The 18,255-nt window shown below is 41.2% G+C and overlaps 1 protein-coding gene across 1 annotated transcript in view; it reads right to left on the reverse strand.

Moving 5' to 3' along the window:
• Positions 1-687: 687 nt before the first annotated feature.
• Positions 688-18,255, reverse strand: part of LOC126260521 (pyruvate kinase-like) — a 36,048-nt gene continuing 18,480 nt past the window's right edge. Inside the window, exons 2-3 of the mRNA XM_049957853.1 lie at positions 1,112-1,689; positions 688-1,033 (exon numbers count right to left, since the gene is read on the reverse strand). Of these exons, the coding sequence (XP_049813810.1) occupies positions 688-1,033; positions 1,112-1,689 (924 nt within the window). The remainder of the gene's footprint in view (positions 1,034-1,111; positions 1,690-18,255) is intronic.

The raw sequence follows: 18,255 nt of genomic DNA on the forward strand, positions 1-18,255 counted from the left end.
ATACATCAACAGGATATCGACCTTTGGTAAACGGTCCATTTCAACACGGGTAATCTATCACGAAGCAAATATCGTCCGCACTGGCGGAATGTTACATGATACCACTTACTTATACGTTTGTGACTATTACAGCGCCATCTATCACGAAGCGAAAAAAGTGGTCCAACTAAAACATTAATATTTCTTTACGTACTACACGAATATGTAATAAAAAATGGGGGTTCCTATTTAAAAAAAAATCGCAGTTGATATCCGTTTGACCGATGGCAGCGCCATCTAGCGGGCCAACTATAGCGCCATCTGGTTTCCCCCTTCAAGCTAGACAAGTTTCGTTCTTTGTAGTTTTTTCGTTTGACGCTTATTTCGTGAGATATTTGGCCCGGTCAGGATCAATCGACCACCCTGTACAGTGAGAATACACCACGATTTCGTGGTGGTGTTGGCTTACGTTATGTTCCATTCCAATCACGTCTGATGCGAATCGGCCTTAAATGTTTAAAAGGTCTAATGCAGTAAAACCTTTGGAAAAAGTTTGTGAATATTATTGTAAGCTTTATATTTGCATCTTTTCTAGTCGAGGGCACTTTACAATTACAATGGGTCAGGTAGAGTTTTACAATTGCCGTTAGGAGAGCTTAAAATTTTTCGACATTTTCATATTCGGTGCGAGGTGTAATTTGTCAGTGTCTATTTGTCATCACTGAGGGGCGGAGCGTACATGATGCGCACTTTGTTGGTGTTCCCCGGACCCGGCCGCCAGCCGGAGACGAGCACGACGGCGTCCCCCTTGCCGACGATGCCCTGGCTGAGGCCGAACGAGAGGGCGTACTGGATGCGCAGGTCGGTGTCGCGCGGCCAGTCCTCGAGCGGCGGCGCCATGTACAGCAGCGGCAGGACGGCGCGCAGCACGTGCAGGCGGCGCGCCACGCCCGAGTTGCGCGTGACCGCGATGAGCGCGCACTGCGGCCGGAAGCGCGCGATGCAGCGCGCCGACCACCCCGTCACGGTGAGCACGACGATGGCGGTGGCGCGGCTGAGCAGGGCAGCCACGACGGCGGCCGCCGCGGCGGCCGTGGCGGGGTCTGCGGGCGGCGACGAGGCGGCGGCGCGCAGCAGGTCGTGCGTCAGCTGGCGCTCCCACAGCGCCGCCTCGGCCGCGCGGCACAGCGCCGCCACCTCGCGCAGGCTCTCCGCCGTCGCCTCCTCCAGCAGCAGCACGCAGTCCGCCCCGTCCTGCACGGCCGCCTCCACTTCGGCCCCCGTGCGCGCCGCGCACACCGCCGGCTTGCCCGCGATGTTGCACTTGGCGGCGATTAGCTTCTGCGCCAGCAGCGCCTTGTCCGGCGACAGTTCCACGTGTGCCGCGCCGCACCCTATCGCGATGCCGTCCGCTTCGCTGAGAATTTCGTCGACGTTCTCTACCGCCTCCTCGCTCTCCACTTTGGCCACGATGAGTATCTCGTAGCCTTTCTCTCCGAGCTCCGCCCGCAGTTTCCGAACGGTCTCCGCATTGCGTACGGAGCCCGCAAATATTATGTCGACGCCCTGTTCGACGCCGAACTGCAGGTTGCGGCGGTCCCTTTCCGTTACGGCGGGTAAGTCGAGGGTCACGCCGGGCAGATTTACACTCTTGAAACTTGCCAATGCGCCGCCCTTCTTTACTTCGCATATTACACTTTTCCTCTTCACCTGATAAATTATGAAACAAAAGCCATTCGTAAGTGAAGGAAGGCTAGTAATGTCGGTTTTAAACGAGCGACTTTCTCGCCGCAAAAGACTATTGGTGGTGGTTGCGTGTAGGACGGCCAACGTGTGTTCGTGGTTTTAAGGGACACGACCAAAATGAGGTTTACCCATCTTAGTCGAGGGCTGTGTCGAAGGCTGTTTTTGTGTGTGAGGTTGGTGACGGAGGGCTACCCCTCTGATAGCTCCCGCTGCACGAGGAGCTAGGTAATCGGGAAAAAGAAAGGGGTACTCTTCGGTGAACACTTCGTGAGTACGAATCGTAGCTCTTAGGGGGGTTTCAGGTTGAGTTAGGACTTCGTTATGTTTAACTGGTGAAATACTTAAGAACTTTAGCTTATCTGAAGCGTGTGAAGCGAGCTATGTTTTTTTAATGATTTTTAATCTTATATTTTGTTGAAATTGCTTTTGTCTTTGTGTGTCGATTTTCTGCCACGTGTTTGGTAATCAATGACCCTTCTGGTTCACCACGGCACCGCAATAGGCTTTATTTTAACAGTTTGCTTCATTAATGAGCTACAATTTCTGCAAGAATATCTGTTCTTTCGTGCGCTTTCTACAAAGCAGCACAACAGTTTGAGTCAGAATGCACCACATGCTCTAGTTCGGCCGTTTGCAAGCAGCAGACGCAGTTAGTAGGTTAAATAATTATCGCACAGCCTTGTGTATTGGTTAAACCTCTGTCCAGAATAGAGCATGGGTAGAGTCTTAATGCAAATCTCACTTAGATATTGTTATGAGATGATAGTATAATTGTCTCCCACCCCCCTCTTCTGTGTTTCTTCTTGCTGTAGTTAAATTCTGCTCTGTTTCATTCTCACGTAATTCTTACTTAAATATTTCGAGTCAGGCACCAGTTATCTGTAGTTAGGATGTGCTACCAAATATTTAGTTACAATAAATAATTTACGTGAAAGATAAATTATTTGGTGTCGATCTTACCCACTTACTCTGATTTCCATTCCTGAATTAATCAATTTGCTTCATACGCGACGTGGAGTGCTATTTATCTGGCTGCTTAAAGAAATTTGCGTACTTGTAATTAAATTATTAAAGTAATTAAACTAATAATTTTCCAGCTCCGTTTTTCTAAATAGTTAGGAATGGCTTTGGCTGGTGGCGACCCTGAATTGCTGAATTTTTATCATTATTTGTCTGAGAGAAGCAGCTAGAAATGCGAGATAACGTATATGGCTCGATGAGCAACGTCATAAACATAGTAATACGTTACAAGGTTTAAGGAAGATATGATCGCAACAAATATCAGTTGCACACCACACGACAAGGCTTCAAATTAAGACTTCTCGTTATCCTCTGGCCACTCCTCCTACTTAAAGCGTCTATTCGGCTAGTTTACATGTAGACTTCTCTGCGCTCTGAATAATTCTTCGGCGAATGTCTGCAGTAACTTCTGGTGCACAAACTGAAGGAATTCTTTGTCGTTTTACATTTTGTACAGATCTGTAGATGAACCAATTTTTATACAGGCTGTGTATTGTTCCCTTTGCTGGTTGTCCTCTTATCTGGTTGCTTGAATCCGAAAATTTCTCGAGTTTCCTTAATAGAACCTGTTTTCAAGTATGTTTCCACACTTTCAATGTTTTCTTCTGTCGAGAATCATTTTGCAGACCACAAAGAGAAACGTCCAACTTCACTGATGAAATAAACTCAAATGCTAACTATCGATTATTGCATAAAACTGTCAATTGTTGTAGCTATTTACTTTATTCCAGAAGTCGAAATATTGCATTTGCATTCAAAAGGGAGGCGGGGTACTTTTAACTGTGCCACCCTCTATAAAGATATTGACATCTTTTGCTTACTTTTACTATGTCATGTCATACGGTATCAAATTATGGGTAACACCGCAGACCAAAAAAGACATTAGAATGGAAAAGTGTTTAATAAGACTCATTTGTGGTGTAAATTCAGAAATGAGTATTACACTCAAGCATTTTAAATAAGTTTATTGTATGGTGTTATGTTTTCATATGAGACTCCCATAATTTTTAGTCCATGGAAGGAGAAATAAATCTAACTCAATCAAAACAATTTATTTGTTCATCGCATGTAATACACAAATATAATCATAATACAACTTAACAAATTTGTACATGTATATTTTGTAGGTCCTGCAAGTACTTATTTATAGATGCAGCAGGACTTTGCAATTTTATATTTTCCTGTACAAGTTTAAAATACTCTTTTCATTTATAACCAAAATTGATTTCAATGATAAGCTCTGAAGTAATTAGTCCCAAGATGCTGTTACTGTTTCTTTGGACATTGTTAACAAGATGAGAAACTCTTCGAAGCGTTGTGAAATGTTGTGGTGTTGTGTGTCAGTTGAGAAATAAATGACGTAACGAGCGTCTCTATAATCCTCTTTCGCGAGTACTTGACCTACTTCCGTGCATTGTTTGTACCATAGTTGCTGACTGGTACGAGGTCATGCACATCCGTGTTGTAGTATTGTCCGAGAATTAGTAAATAGTCCCCCCTCAGATGCATAAGCTATGTAATTCTTTCCACACTCCTCACATTCACTTGAGCACAATAACCTTCTTTCCTTAGAAGCATGAACAGAAAACAGACAAGTCGACAACAGTATCGATTATTGTACGAAAACGTTCGATATCTGGCGGTCATGAAGCTTCAACTGTCGTCAATGCTTAGCGGGATTAATATTTATGAAAGTGATCTCTGAAGAATTATACGGGAGGAACAGGTGATTAAATAGGGATGCGGGATATTACTATAATACAGGAGATCCCCGGGAAATATGGGAGAGGTGGTCACCGCAGGTGTATGTCACGTGGCTGCTTGTAAAGCAACCGTCAATCATGTATCGAACGGGTCAGGAACGTTAATGATCAACTGATTGTGTCGAGTGTAGAGCTTCAGACTTTAACATGCACAGAAGCAAGAGATTGTGGCGTCGTCTGTCAGTGGCGACATCGGAAGTCAACCTAATCTCGCCACCATCTCTTTTTCCAGTAATGGATTTTGTGTTTTTGCGTCTTCGCAGTCATCGTTTTCTTGTTTGCGCAACACATTGTAGATGTTGTACTAGGACCTAGTATTTTTGTTACTGGTGTTTTCCCACAAGAGAGATCAAATATCTGAAAGGAGAAAGTTCTACAATACCTGAATAACTGTACATAAATAGCATTGTTTTTCAATGAAAATAGCTTCAGTGGTGAAAATGTGAGATCTGTTGAACGAGAAAAATGATTTACACTATCACTCGGCACTTACAAAGAAACAAGATACAAAGCATAAGTAAAATGTCGTAATTCCCTGCCTTCAAAATACTAATTCATGAGTATGTAGGTTATACAAAGACGTGTCCTCTGAATTTGTAATATGAAAATTCTTAAAATTTTTTGGATGAAACAAATGTTATTAACATGTTACATATTTATTCTGCTTGTCTACGTATTTGCAGCCCTCTGCCGCTAGAGGGCTCTGAATTGTAGAGTGTAACATGATGGTGCGTAATGTAACTATGTCAGTGTATGACAAAGAGCATGCTGTAATCGAGTTTCGAATTCTAAGAGTTCGTACACACGTAGAGCACCCTCTCCTTCAGCATGACAACGCCAGACCACAGACGAGCAATTCGACGTCTGCAGCAATCAGACGCCTCGAGTCCACTATCATTGATCATCCTCCATACAGTACTGACTTGGCCCCATCCGATTTCCGTCTGTTTCCAAAACTTAAGAACACCAATTTGTGTGAAACAGAGAACGGGGAAATAAAGGGGATTGATGGTTTTGAATTTGTGACTTTGAGCCCCACAACATACTGTGATAATGAAATGGTAAAATTTAAAAATTCTTGGTGGACCAGGACTGGAACTTTAATTTACTGCTTCTCATGAGCACTTTTCTAGCCACTTCCGCTATATGGGCACAACCCCTGGTTGACTCAAATTACCAACTTATTGCATACTGTAATGGAGCATCCCTCGTCCATTAATCACCAACTAGTAATCTATTGATTCCTGTAGCATATCATATGATATTAATGGATTCACACTGAAACAAACATCAAGGAACCATCACATTCATATAGAAATGCATATACTTGGGTGGGTCTGTTCTGTTGGACATGTCCAACAGAACAAACACCACTCAAATATATATATTAAAGAACACCTATGAGGACTTCATTTTAATAGTGATGAAGTGGTGCAAGCAGAGGTGAGGTTAGGGCTTCTTCAACAAAGTTAGGCATTCTACAGTGATGATATCAACAAACTGGTATCTTGGGAGGAATGTGTTTGTGGCCAGGATGACTATGTTCAAAAATAAATATGTAGACATGAAGGATAAAGATGCAGAATGTTAATCACTTGTGTTTTATTTGAAAATCTTTACGATTTTTAACACAAAATATTAAGAGGCATTACTTTTCAGAACATCCTTGAATTTTGTCAAGAAAAGAAATGTCGAGTATTGAAATGCTTGGACGACACTTTTCCTTCTCTTTCAGTTCTCAGCCAATTACAATAAGACATTTGTCAAGAACATCTACTATAAATTTTACTTTGGTTATTAATAAAAAATTATGACAATGCTAAACCTTTAATTCTATTACTACATTCGACTTTTTTTTGTAAATTGTGGCCTCTTTTCACTTGCATGTTTCAGTACCAAACTGCACAGCAGACAGTCTAATAACACGCGAAATTTTGCCGCCAATATGCAAACATAGTTGTGATAGGGGCGAAACAATAGACATGAGTAGTCGATTGAGATAAGAAAGCCGCTCATGTAAAATACGATATCATATCAACATTGAGGCCATGAATAGACCTAGACATTTTAAACGTACAAATACGACAAAAAATATTTTACATAAGAGGCAGTAGATTGGGGGGAATAGTGGGCTTTATTGCAGGTAGAAAGGTCTGAAGCTGTGCCAGTTCAATATGGAAAAAATTCTTATAAATAATACACATTAAAAGTACAATACAAAAAGCAAATTAACCTAACAAAGCCATGTAATAAATTTCAGTACTGAATCAAAAAAACCTTAAGGATCACATCACAGAACAAAATGATCTAATTCTTCTATATATAGGTTCTAAGTTTCAATGGTTTTGTCCCTTCTGAAGTGAACGCGACCTGTGACCACATGTTTGTCAGTAGAAAAGTAACTTTTCACATCAGTCTAAGCTGTCGTTCACTGTGACACTATCCACATCAGGGTTTTTGGCTAAGACTCGCTCATATTTTCGTTTTCTAATAACTACCAGTGCTTAAAAGACTCATCCTAAAATTTTGTTATGGTTGGTATTAAAGAAAAAAGTCATTGTATGACATAAAATTCATCTGCCCACTTTCCTTTTGTAATTTGTTATATTTTTTCAGTTTTCACAGCTGAAAAAGAAACTAGAATCCCGTAAAACACTTTAAAATTTTTACTAACACATCATAATTTAACAAGTAATGTTATCCAAAGATATAAGGAAGCTCTAAGAGCTTTGGTAATTTCTACACAGTTTGAAATTCTAGAAGGAACTGTTGTCAGTTCTTTGTCAGTTCAAGATATATATTCACTCACATACAGGTAATCGCCCTTTAATGGTTTAGAAACTAAAAACAAAATTGTAACAAGTTACTTGTTTCAAATTACATTATGTAGACTTTAGATTGAAAAATCCAAGTAACAGATAAGAAGCTTGGAACACATGTGTTTATTTTATCCCAACATGTCATATTTCAAGACATCCCTTATTGAAGTGTAGCATCATCCTAACATTTGTCTATCTTAGTTAAAAAGCAAATTAGCAAAAACATAAATTTTACTTTACCTCTCTTCGGGAGCTCCATTGAAATATTCGATACCTGTATGATTTTATGGTTATTAATTGCATATTTCATAAAATACTCTACAAGGGGCCAGCAACTGATGTTCTAAAACTTTCATGTAAGACTTAGGAAAGCACTTTTTTGCAGGAATATGTATTTTACAGATGTGATGACCTATAGTGATAAATGAATAATTTTATGGCATATTCTGTAGTCACTACACACTGAGGTGACAAAAGTCATGGGATACCTCCTAGTATCATGGCAGATCTCCTTTCTCCCAGCATAGTGTAGCAACTCGACCTGACATGATGTCAACAAGTCATCTGAAGTCCCTTGCACAATGAGCCATGATGCATATATAGCTATCATAATGGTGAAAGTGTTGCAGGTGCAGGATTTTGTGCACGAACTGACCTCTCAATTTTGTGCCATAAATGTTCAATGGGATTCATGTTAGGTGATCTGGATGACCAAATCATTTTCTCGAATTGTCCATAATGTTCTTCCAACCAATCGTGAATAATTGTGGCTCGGTGACATGAAACATTGTCATCCTAAAAATTCAGTCGTTGTTTGGGAACATGAAGTCCCAGCAAAATATCTAACATATCACTTCTCAATCTCGTGCCATTAATGTTCAATGGGATTCATGTCTGGTGGCCTGAATGGTTCCAAGTAGCCGAATATATACATTTCCAGCCAACGATCAGTTCAGTTGGATCAGAGGAACTAGTCAGTTCCACATAAACACAGCCCACACCATTATGGATCCACCACCAGCTTGCACAGTACCTTGTCGATAACTTGGGTCCATGGCTTCGTAGAGTCTATGCCACACTCGAACCCTACCATCAGTTCTTACCAACTGAAATCGGGACTAATCTGACCAGACCACGATTTACCAGTCGTCTAGGTTCCAATAGATACGGTCGCGAGCCCAGGAGAGGCGCTGCAGGCGATGTCGTGTTGTTAGCAAAGACACTCACATCGATGTATGAAGGTAGCATCTGTTCCGGGAAAGAACAGATACCATTGATGACAGTGCAGCTTCTCTAGAATGAAATGATAATTAAATCGACACCCTAGCTGCAAACAGGCGTTGATATAGAACATTGGGGACATGTTGAAACGTGTGCCCCGAATGGGACTTGAACCTGGGAACTCCTGCTTATATGGCCGACGCTCTGTCCATCTGAGCCACTGAGGACACAGAGGACGGTGCGCCTGCAGGGACTTATCCCTTGCACGCTCCCCATGAGACCCACATTCCCAATATGTCCAAACTACTACATTCGTAGTGCGCCTAATAGATGTTTGCCCATCACACTCATTACTCGTGGCAGATAAATCTACCAAGTCCCGTACGAGTTGGAAAATAGCATGTGCATTTGCACAAGAAGGTCAATGGCTGGGTAGCCATATTTTAACTATATATGAAGGTAGTACCTATTCCCAAAAGAACAGATACCGTTAGGCGCGCTAGTAGTGTGGACATGTTGGGAATGTGGGTCTCACCGGGAGCGTGCAAGGGATAAATCCCTGCAGGCGCACCATCCTCTGTACCATTGGTGGCTCAGATGGACAGAGTGTCTGTTATGTAAGCAGGAGATCCCGGTTTCGTGTCCCGGTCGGGGCACACATTTTCAACGTGTCCGCAATGATGTATATCAACGCCTGTTTGCAGCTAGGGTGTCGATTTAATTATCATTGCACTCACATCGGTTGGGCCGTAGCCAACTAATGCCAAATTTCACTGCACTGTTCTAACGGATACGTTCGTCGTACGCCCCACAATGATTTCTGCGGTCTGTTAGCATTGACAACTCGATACAGACGCCGTTGGTCTCGGTCGTTAAGGGGAAGCCATCGATCACTACATTGTCTGTAATGAAAGGTAATGCCCGAAATTAGGTATTCTCGGCGCTCTCTTGACACTGTGGATCTCGGAATACTGAATTCGCTAACGATTTCCGAAACGGAATGTCCCACGCGTCTAGTGCCAACTACCACTCTGCGTTCAAAGTTTGTTAACTCCCGTCGTGTGGCCATAATGACGTCGAAACCTTATCACACGAACCACCTGAGTACAAATGACAGCTCCGCCAATGCCCTGCCCTTTTAAACCTTGTGTACTCGATACCACCGCCATCTGTAAATGTGCATATCGCTATCCCACGACTTTTGTCACCTTCGTGTATAGTTAACGTGTTTATACTTGGGTATTGTTATTATTGTTAGAGAAGTTAATCCAGTGCTGACCGAGTTGCTGGGTCAGGACGCGCAGGTATTCTGCATCGTACTCAGCAGCAGTAGCAGCAGTTACTTTCCACAGAGGGTGTGCCTGGTGTCTCATCTACTCAATCCCACATTGCATTAGCAACAGTCACTTCCGCAACTGCCGCATACTTCCCGAGCCGCAGGAAAGCCCAAGAGTGATGCTTCTCACTAACACGTGTAACATGACAAGGAGTGCGTCTACATGCGTTAATGTGGGCCTTATCACCTTACTGTGACATTGACGTGGTAACAGAAGTGGAAAACACACAACGCGTTGACGCTGAAGTTCAATACTCATAGTAACAGTGGGACTGCATTTGTGATATGGTGGAATCTATAGAGAAGAAGATGATGGACGAGTATGAGTCATCTCATACACCGATTGTCATTCACATGCTTGGTCTTAAGGTGTCTATAGTTGACATGTGTGGTGAGACAATGCTGGAATTAACTACATGGAACACGAAGATATATCTAAAATATTCGAGTGTTGTTAAACTTAAAAACCTGTATTATACATTTTCAATTGCCACAGATACATTCTGCCACTGGCTCCCATATGTAAGAAGGGCATGTTACGAATTTGTTGCGTATCTGCACAACAGCAGCGTAAATATGGAACAAGTAGAGAAATGTATCGATGTTTGTATTCCTTCTGTAGCAAAGTGTGGAAGTGTCGAACCAGGCAAGTGTGTAGAGGCTGAGTTTACAAACGGTATTCCAGTGTATGTATTTGCGCCTGTCGGACTCAGTGCAATACGGACTGAATTTAAGGATTATACACTGATGTGCGAGCGTAGATTTAAGTGACAGGAAGACATTCCTGAAAGTATTTTTGTAGAGTGTAGCCATGTATGGAAATGAAACATGGACGATAAATAGTTTGGACAAGAAGAGAATAGAAGCTTTCGAAATGTGGTGCTACAGAAGAATGCTGAAGATTAGATGGGTAGATCACATAACTAACGAGGAGGTATTGAATAGAATTGGGGAGAAGAGAAATTAGTGGCAAAACTTAATTGGAAGAAGGGATCGGTTGGTGGGGCATATTCTGAGGCATCAAGGGATCACCAATTTAGTATTGGAGTGCAGCACGGAGGGTAAAAATCGTAGAGGGAGACCAAGAGATGAATACACTAAGCAGATTCAGAAGGATGTAGGTTGCAGTAGGCACTGGGAGATGAAGAATCTTGCACAGGGTAGTGTAGCATGGAGAGCTGCATCAAACCAGTCTCTGGACTGAAGACCACAACAACAACAATAACAACACTGATGTGATGAAAGTCATGGGATAGCGATGTGCAGAAAGATGCATTCGGGGGGGGGGGGGGGTAGCACGGGGCACGTACTCTCCCCCCGGACAGGCTGAAAAAAAGAAAGAGAGAAAAAGAGAGGGAGAGTTTTTATTTTTAAATTGAAGACTAGAAATTCAAAAGAGGCTAAGTACCAAAATGAATGTTCCGAGATATTGAAAGAAAACCAATTTATTCCGTATAGAATGCTTTGCTACAAATAATAACATTCGTAAGTCACAATGTAAGCCGCTGTGACATGGTATGTAACTCAGAGACTTAACAACTAGTACGCCCTTAGCATCACAAAGAAAATGACGATTTGGAAAAGGTCTGAGTCAATTGTCCTTGTGTTGTTTTTGCAATGATTACAACAGCACTACGACGCGGAATAAGAGAACCAAATACCATCTTGTGACATTTTACATGAATTTAACCACAAACGTCCTAGTAAAACTTCCTGTGTTCTTCGGGTAAATATGGCGGTTGTCATCTTGTTTAGTTCCATATTTTGGAAATCAGAGACTGATTTGCCCTCCTTCAGGACATCGAACACTACCCACCCTTGGAGCCTGTTAAAGATTCTTTGTATTTTGACCCCCCCCCCCCCAGGGCTATTTTTAGAATCCACTATGCAGTTGATCACAAGAGTTTGTTAGTGCTCAATTTTCTGCTGCTGTGTAAAAGTCAAGAAAGTGCGACTGCCGTATTTCTATAACTTTGAATGGCTTTGCATGACGTGATGAGGTCACTAACTTCATTAGATCGCACAGAACAAAATATTTGAGTGTCTTTTTTTTCTCTTTTCGTTTGTTGCAAAATATCGATCGCATGCCAGAAAAGCTATGTCGCGGGACTGATGACATCGTCGTTTGTCCCCATACTCTCTCAATCAACCAATCAAAGCTATGTCAAGAAATGAGATAGTTATGGTCAACACATTCAAACATCCCACAAAGCCCTAGAAACCTGTACACGAATAGAAGAATTTATTTTTATTTTTTGTGCAGCAGTCGTCACTCCATGCACACAGTTTTTTCTTCATTATGAAGCTAGGTACATGACTGAGAAGTGCAAATAAACAGGATGCGTTTTCATTAGCTACCCTGACACCTTCCGTCTCATTCCACATACACATTGTTGCATCATCAGTGTCACGCATATGTACACCGAAATTGTAACATTAGAATTGTCTCAGCTAGGAACTATCTGGATGTGTAAGGAAAGGTACGAACATAATCTGCTGGAGATCTATGAATAGCGTGCAAGTATCACTGTTTGGTAATGTTGCAGCAAGTGCACCAATTCTTAACTGTGATGCGCCCTTTCGGCTTTGCGATGGTGCAGTTCAAGTTCTCGCTTAGCTTTGTCAGCATCCTGGTGATTTACCTTATCTTCTAGAACTAATCGGTCACATGTTCGGCAAGTATCTGATCATGGCTTTCCGAAGAGTACTTGCGGAAAACCCGCAGGGAAAACTTATCTGTAAAATTTTTGCGTCGCAGTACTATCTGGATATTTTACTTTGAAAGCAGTTAAGATCCTGTTCATATTGAGATCGGGGCTTAAGTACTACTTTTAAGTGCTTTCTACTGTAGTGACTCTTATCTCTAGGTAACACGTGAATGTGAACATGAACAATCTGCCAATCTTCATCTGTGTATTTTCTATTAAATGATCCTCTTCTTTTCTCTTTTTGTTCTATGCCATGATCTCTATTTTTTTCTTTGAAATACCGAAAACATCCACAAAGGTCTTTTTACATACCTGTTTTTGTGCACCCTCACCAGCAGTAGTCATAAAAATCAATGTACACTGGCGGCGACTCCACTGGATCGGTGTACTTTGCATTTCGCCGACGTTCTAATGGAATAAGGTCCACGAGCCCCATTAAGAATGTTCGTTATGTCTACTCATCTTGCTGATAAAAGCGTAGTAAACAAGATGATCATATGTTCGGCTGAAGAGTGACGTTGACAACACATTATAATAGTACAATATTTTATTATTTGTTTTCAACCATTAGACTCTGACGTAGATACTCTTATTGTGGAGCGTTAACGTTTGATGTACTGATCCCATACCAGCGTGTTTGGCTGTTGCTTGGGAGGTCTTTCTTTTCCTTTTCCTGTCTTTCATGATAAAATACACACTCTTCTTTTTTTCTCCATCACTCTCTTACTTCCATTTTCACATTGTCTCTTTATTGCTTTTGAACCACCACAGTATTCTGGCTCACAACGCGTCGTAACCTCACCCATCTTCATTAACAAACGTCAACTGATGGGCAGCAGAGTACCAGTCGTACAACGTCGACTTAGAGCATACCAACACTCCTCAAGGGTTGAACGCCATCTACGAGCAGACATAGAAAACTAAAGGGAGAACGTGCGGACATAACACCTATCGGCAGGTAATGGCCTTGACACGTACCACCTATCGACAGCAAATCTCGTTTTACACATAAATGGAACTTAGCCCCTTTTTGAATTTCTAGTCTTCAATTAGTTTCACAAAGCCTATAAGGACCTATTCGCCGTCCTAATCCTTGAGCCCCCCCCCCCCTCTCCCAGAAAAAAATTATGTCTGCCCTTGGATATGTCCGTATATAAACGGCGGTAGTATCGCGTACACAGGATATAAACGGGCAGTGTATTGGCAGAACTGACATTTGCACTTAGGTGTTTCATGTGAAAAGGTTCCCGACATGATTATGGCCGTACGACGGGAATTAACAGACTCTGAAAGCGGAATGACAGATGGAGCTAGACGCACGGGACATTCCACTTAGGAATGCTGAGAATACGGTATTTCAGGTATTACCTCTCACCACGCACTACTCAGTGAGCGACAGCCTTGCGTAGAGTTGCCAGTGCTCACCGGACAGCTCGGCGGAATTTGGTTTTAATGGGCTATGGAAGCAGACGAACGACGCGATAGCCTTTGCTAACAGCACGACATCGCCTGCAGCGCCCCTCCTGGGTCCGTGACCATATCGGTTGGACCCTAGAACACTGGAAGACTGTAGCTGGTGAAACGAGTACAGATTTCAGTAAGAGCTGTTGGCAGGATTCGAATGTGGCGCAGATCCCCCTCTGATCCAATGAAACCGACCGTTGACTGGAAATGGTTACGTTCAGCTACTTGGAGGCCATCTGCACCATGCATGTTGTTCCCAAACAACGATGTCATGTCACCAGGCCAAAATTGTTCTCGATTAGTTTGAAAAACATTCTAGACAATTCAAGCGAACGATATGGCCATCCAGATCATCCGACGTGAATCCCTTCGAACATTTACAGGACATAAAATCCTGCACTGACAACACTTTCGCAATTATGAACGGCTGTAGTGACAACATAGCTCAATATTTCTACAGGGGACTTGCAACGACTTGTTGAGTCCACGTCACCGACCACTATGCACACAGCACACTATGCCGGACAAAATGAGATCCGACACGATATTAAATGTTCAAATGTGTGTGAAATCTTATGGGACTTAACTGCTAAGGTCATCAGTCCCTAAGCTTACACACTACTTAACCTAAATTATCCTAAGGACAAACACACACACACCCATGCCCGAGGGAGCACTCGAACCTCCGCCGGTACCAGCCGCACAGTCCGTGACTGCACCGCCGTACACCGCTCGGATAATTCCGCATGGCGACACGATATTAAAAAGGTATCCCATGACTTTGTCACCTCAGTGTGGAAGACAAATTTTTTGCAGAACACTGTGCTACAATGCAACAATTTTAAGTTAGTAAAGCAAACTATACATCCCCAATAAAAAATATTGTTGTTATTGCCCCCCATGCCCTAGCCAGCTACCTATACTTCTTTTTCAAAAAGAAATACATCGACGCTTACCGGTTAATCTGTGTGCCAGCAACTGGACTCTAACTTAACAAATTAAGTTCTGAGTTATTAGTAGTAAATTACGCACTTGCAGTTTATAAAATCCTTTTTAACATACAATATGCGTAGTTTCACAACCCAGTAGTTTCAGTACTATTACTATTGAGGCCATGGTATGACGGCTGCCTGTACTCATACCTATCGTTGTATCACACACCGCCATAGGTTTGAACTTTGCAAGGTACATGGACAGAATGCACACACAGCTGTTACCGCTTTAATGAAACCAACAAGGAAACTGTCCAATTCGACACGTCGAAACCTGTCTTGATTTTTTTTTATACAGTAAGAATATACCGAAAGAAACACAATGTCAAATTTATTTCTGCTAAGGCGTATTGCAAGTATTTGTTTTTTTATTTAGAAATTTACCAAATTCCTAGGTCACCAGGAAGCTGGCGACATGTACATCCCTGCGTAGTTGTAGCAGACCACATTCACAACACGGCGGGCACATTTCCTTCATTGACGGCACATCGTTAAACAGGTAAACGGCGCTACACGATCGTAATTTGTAAAGAGAATTTAAGTTTCTGCTGATCGTTCCCCTGACATTATTGTTCGCAGTTACTATTGGCTTGAATTTGCAACTCATTTAATGTCCATAATAATTAGCAGTTGCCTTTGGAGTATCGCTAAGTCTTAACAACGGAGATAAAATTAATTTTCTTTGAGATTTGTTGGTATATGCTTCTTAACAGCATCTGTCTTTGTGAAAGTTCCAAAATTTCACACTAACGTTGAATCCAATTAATGTTTTCAACCTTGCAAAGAAAAATGTGAAGAGATTAGATTAGATTACTACTTTTTCCATAGTTCATGAATACGATACTTCGTAATGATGTGGAACGTGTCAGGTTAATAAAAGGTGTCTATACAAGATATTACATTACACAAAATATTAAATGACACTTAATTTTTTTGTGGGGGGGAATTACCCACTCATTATAACCAAAATTTCATCTAATGAGTAGAAGGAGTTGCCATTCAGAAATTCTTTTAATTTCCTTTTAAAAGCTATATGGCTATCTGTCAGATTTTTGATGCTATTAGGTAAGTGACCAAAGACTTTTGTGGCAGCATAATTTACCCCCCTTCTCAGCCAAAGCTAGATTTAACTTTGAGTAGTGAAGATCATCATATTGTGAGGCTACAGTGAAGTTCCCTAGCTCTTTAAATAAGTGTCTGCAGGATGATGTTGGATGAGCTCCAGCAATTATTCTGATTACACGCTTTTGTGCGATGAACACTCTTTTACTCAGTGATGAGTTACCCCAGAATATGATGCCATAATAAAGCAGAGAATGAAAGTAGGCGTGGTAAGCTAATTTACTGAGATGTATATCGCCAAAATTTGCAATGACCCTAATAGCATAAGTAGCTGAACTCAAACGTTTCAGCAGATCTTCAGTGTGTTTTTTCCAGTTCAACCCCTCAACAATGCATACACATCGCAAATTTTGAATATTCTACCTTAGCTACCGATTTCTGATCGAAGTCTGTTTTATTAATGGTGTCATTCCATTTACTGTGTGGAACTGTATATACTGTGTTTTGTTAAAGTTTAATGAGAGCCCATTTGCAGAGAACCACTTAGCGATTTTCTGAAAAACATCGGTTACAATTTCATCAGTTAATTCTTTTCGGTTGGGTGCGATAGCATCATCGGCAAGAATGTGGTATGCAACTGAATTCAGCTATTTCTCCTGAAGACCTACGTGGACGTCATTTATTAATTAATTTCTTTGACATTTTTTCAATGATGACATCTCGTTAGAAATTGTGGTAATGTTAGAAGAGACAGGAAATAACTCTTGACAATTCCATGAACTGTGCTTGGAAAGATCATTGTTGTGCTAAATAAAGTCCAGAACAAAAATACAGTACCTTCCAAGCCCAAAGAAAACTTAGTAACAGCTTTCGGTGACAATTATGAAAAAAAGACGGTAAATTTTTTGGTAAAACAATGGAAAGAGAAAATGCTTAAACTTAAGCAGTGTGCAAAGCTGGTCTTGTTTCGTAAAATCTGAAAGTGAATTTATATAATTATGAAAGAAAGATTTACACGAAGTACGAAACATGCTCCAAAATGAAACTGCAGAAGTGTGAAAAAAACTGTTCGAAAGATTTGGAACTGATCATATGAGTCAGTGCACCATTTCCAAGGGAGATCTACGAGACATGACACTCTGAATTGCAAATAAGATGAACATTAATGATGTCCAGGCTTCTTCAACCAGGTTAAACAGATTCAGGAAATTACAGAGAAACGGAAGTTACAAAATTACCATGTTTACCTCAAGCAAACGTGTAGAGGACTTTCATTAGTAGGAAATACTATAGGGAAATTAGTAGCTGAGGTGAAGACGAAGCTTCTCGTTATCCCCTAAAGGCTGTGTGTAAATCCAGTCAGGTTTCGTGCAAACCGCACAGCGTCATTTCGAGAGAAAAAAAAGATATAGTAGTTTGTGCAGTCAGTGAATGCTATGACACATCGTATTGAGCAGAGGTTCCCAAACTATTTTTTCTCATAGAACACTGAAAGTTTTACTGTTTTCGGTAGACCCCCTGATGCTACATTTCTAATATATTCCCAAAACTCCTAAAAAATGTCACGGTCGATTCCAAACCCTAAATTCGGTGTGGTAAAAATAAAAATAGCACATTTTCTCGAGTCTTATTTATTAAAATAATACTTATGATTATATACTTAATATGATTAAAAATAAACATTGATAATGTACTAATCAACAATCGACAAAGCATCAACAATCAACTCTAAAATGCAAATAAACGATTTTAAAAATAGCTATAATTTTAATGAGACGGATGCACTAAATGAATTGAAAGCAAATTATCAATATTTGGCTCCAGTTTGGTAAGGAATAACCTCAGATCTCCCTGTTCTGTGATGTTCAATCTACTCCTTTTTTTGTTTATAGGTTGACGACGACACTAAAACTTTTTCCGACAAGATATGACGAGGGGAACGCTATCAAAAATTTCTCGCAATTTCCCACAACCCAGGATATTTTCGGGTATTTCTGCCTGCAGTCAAAATGTTTGATGGCCTTTTTTAAATTTCACATTCAGTTCCTCAATGGTGCTAAGCTCAAGTAGCTACTCTTGTAATACCACATTCGCCACTTCGGTTTCATCAAATGGATTTATGATCCGTGGTGGTATTCCCATCGT

Source organism: Schistocerca nitens, chromosome 5, assembly GCF_023898315.1.
Source record: "Schistocerca nitens isolate TAMUIC-IGC-003100 chromosome 5, iqSchNite1.1, whole genome shotgun sequence".
NCBI classification, from domain to species: Eukaryota; Metazoa; Arthropoda; class Insecta; order Orthoptera; family Acrididae; genus Schistocerca; species Schistocerca nitens.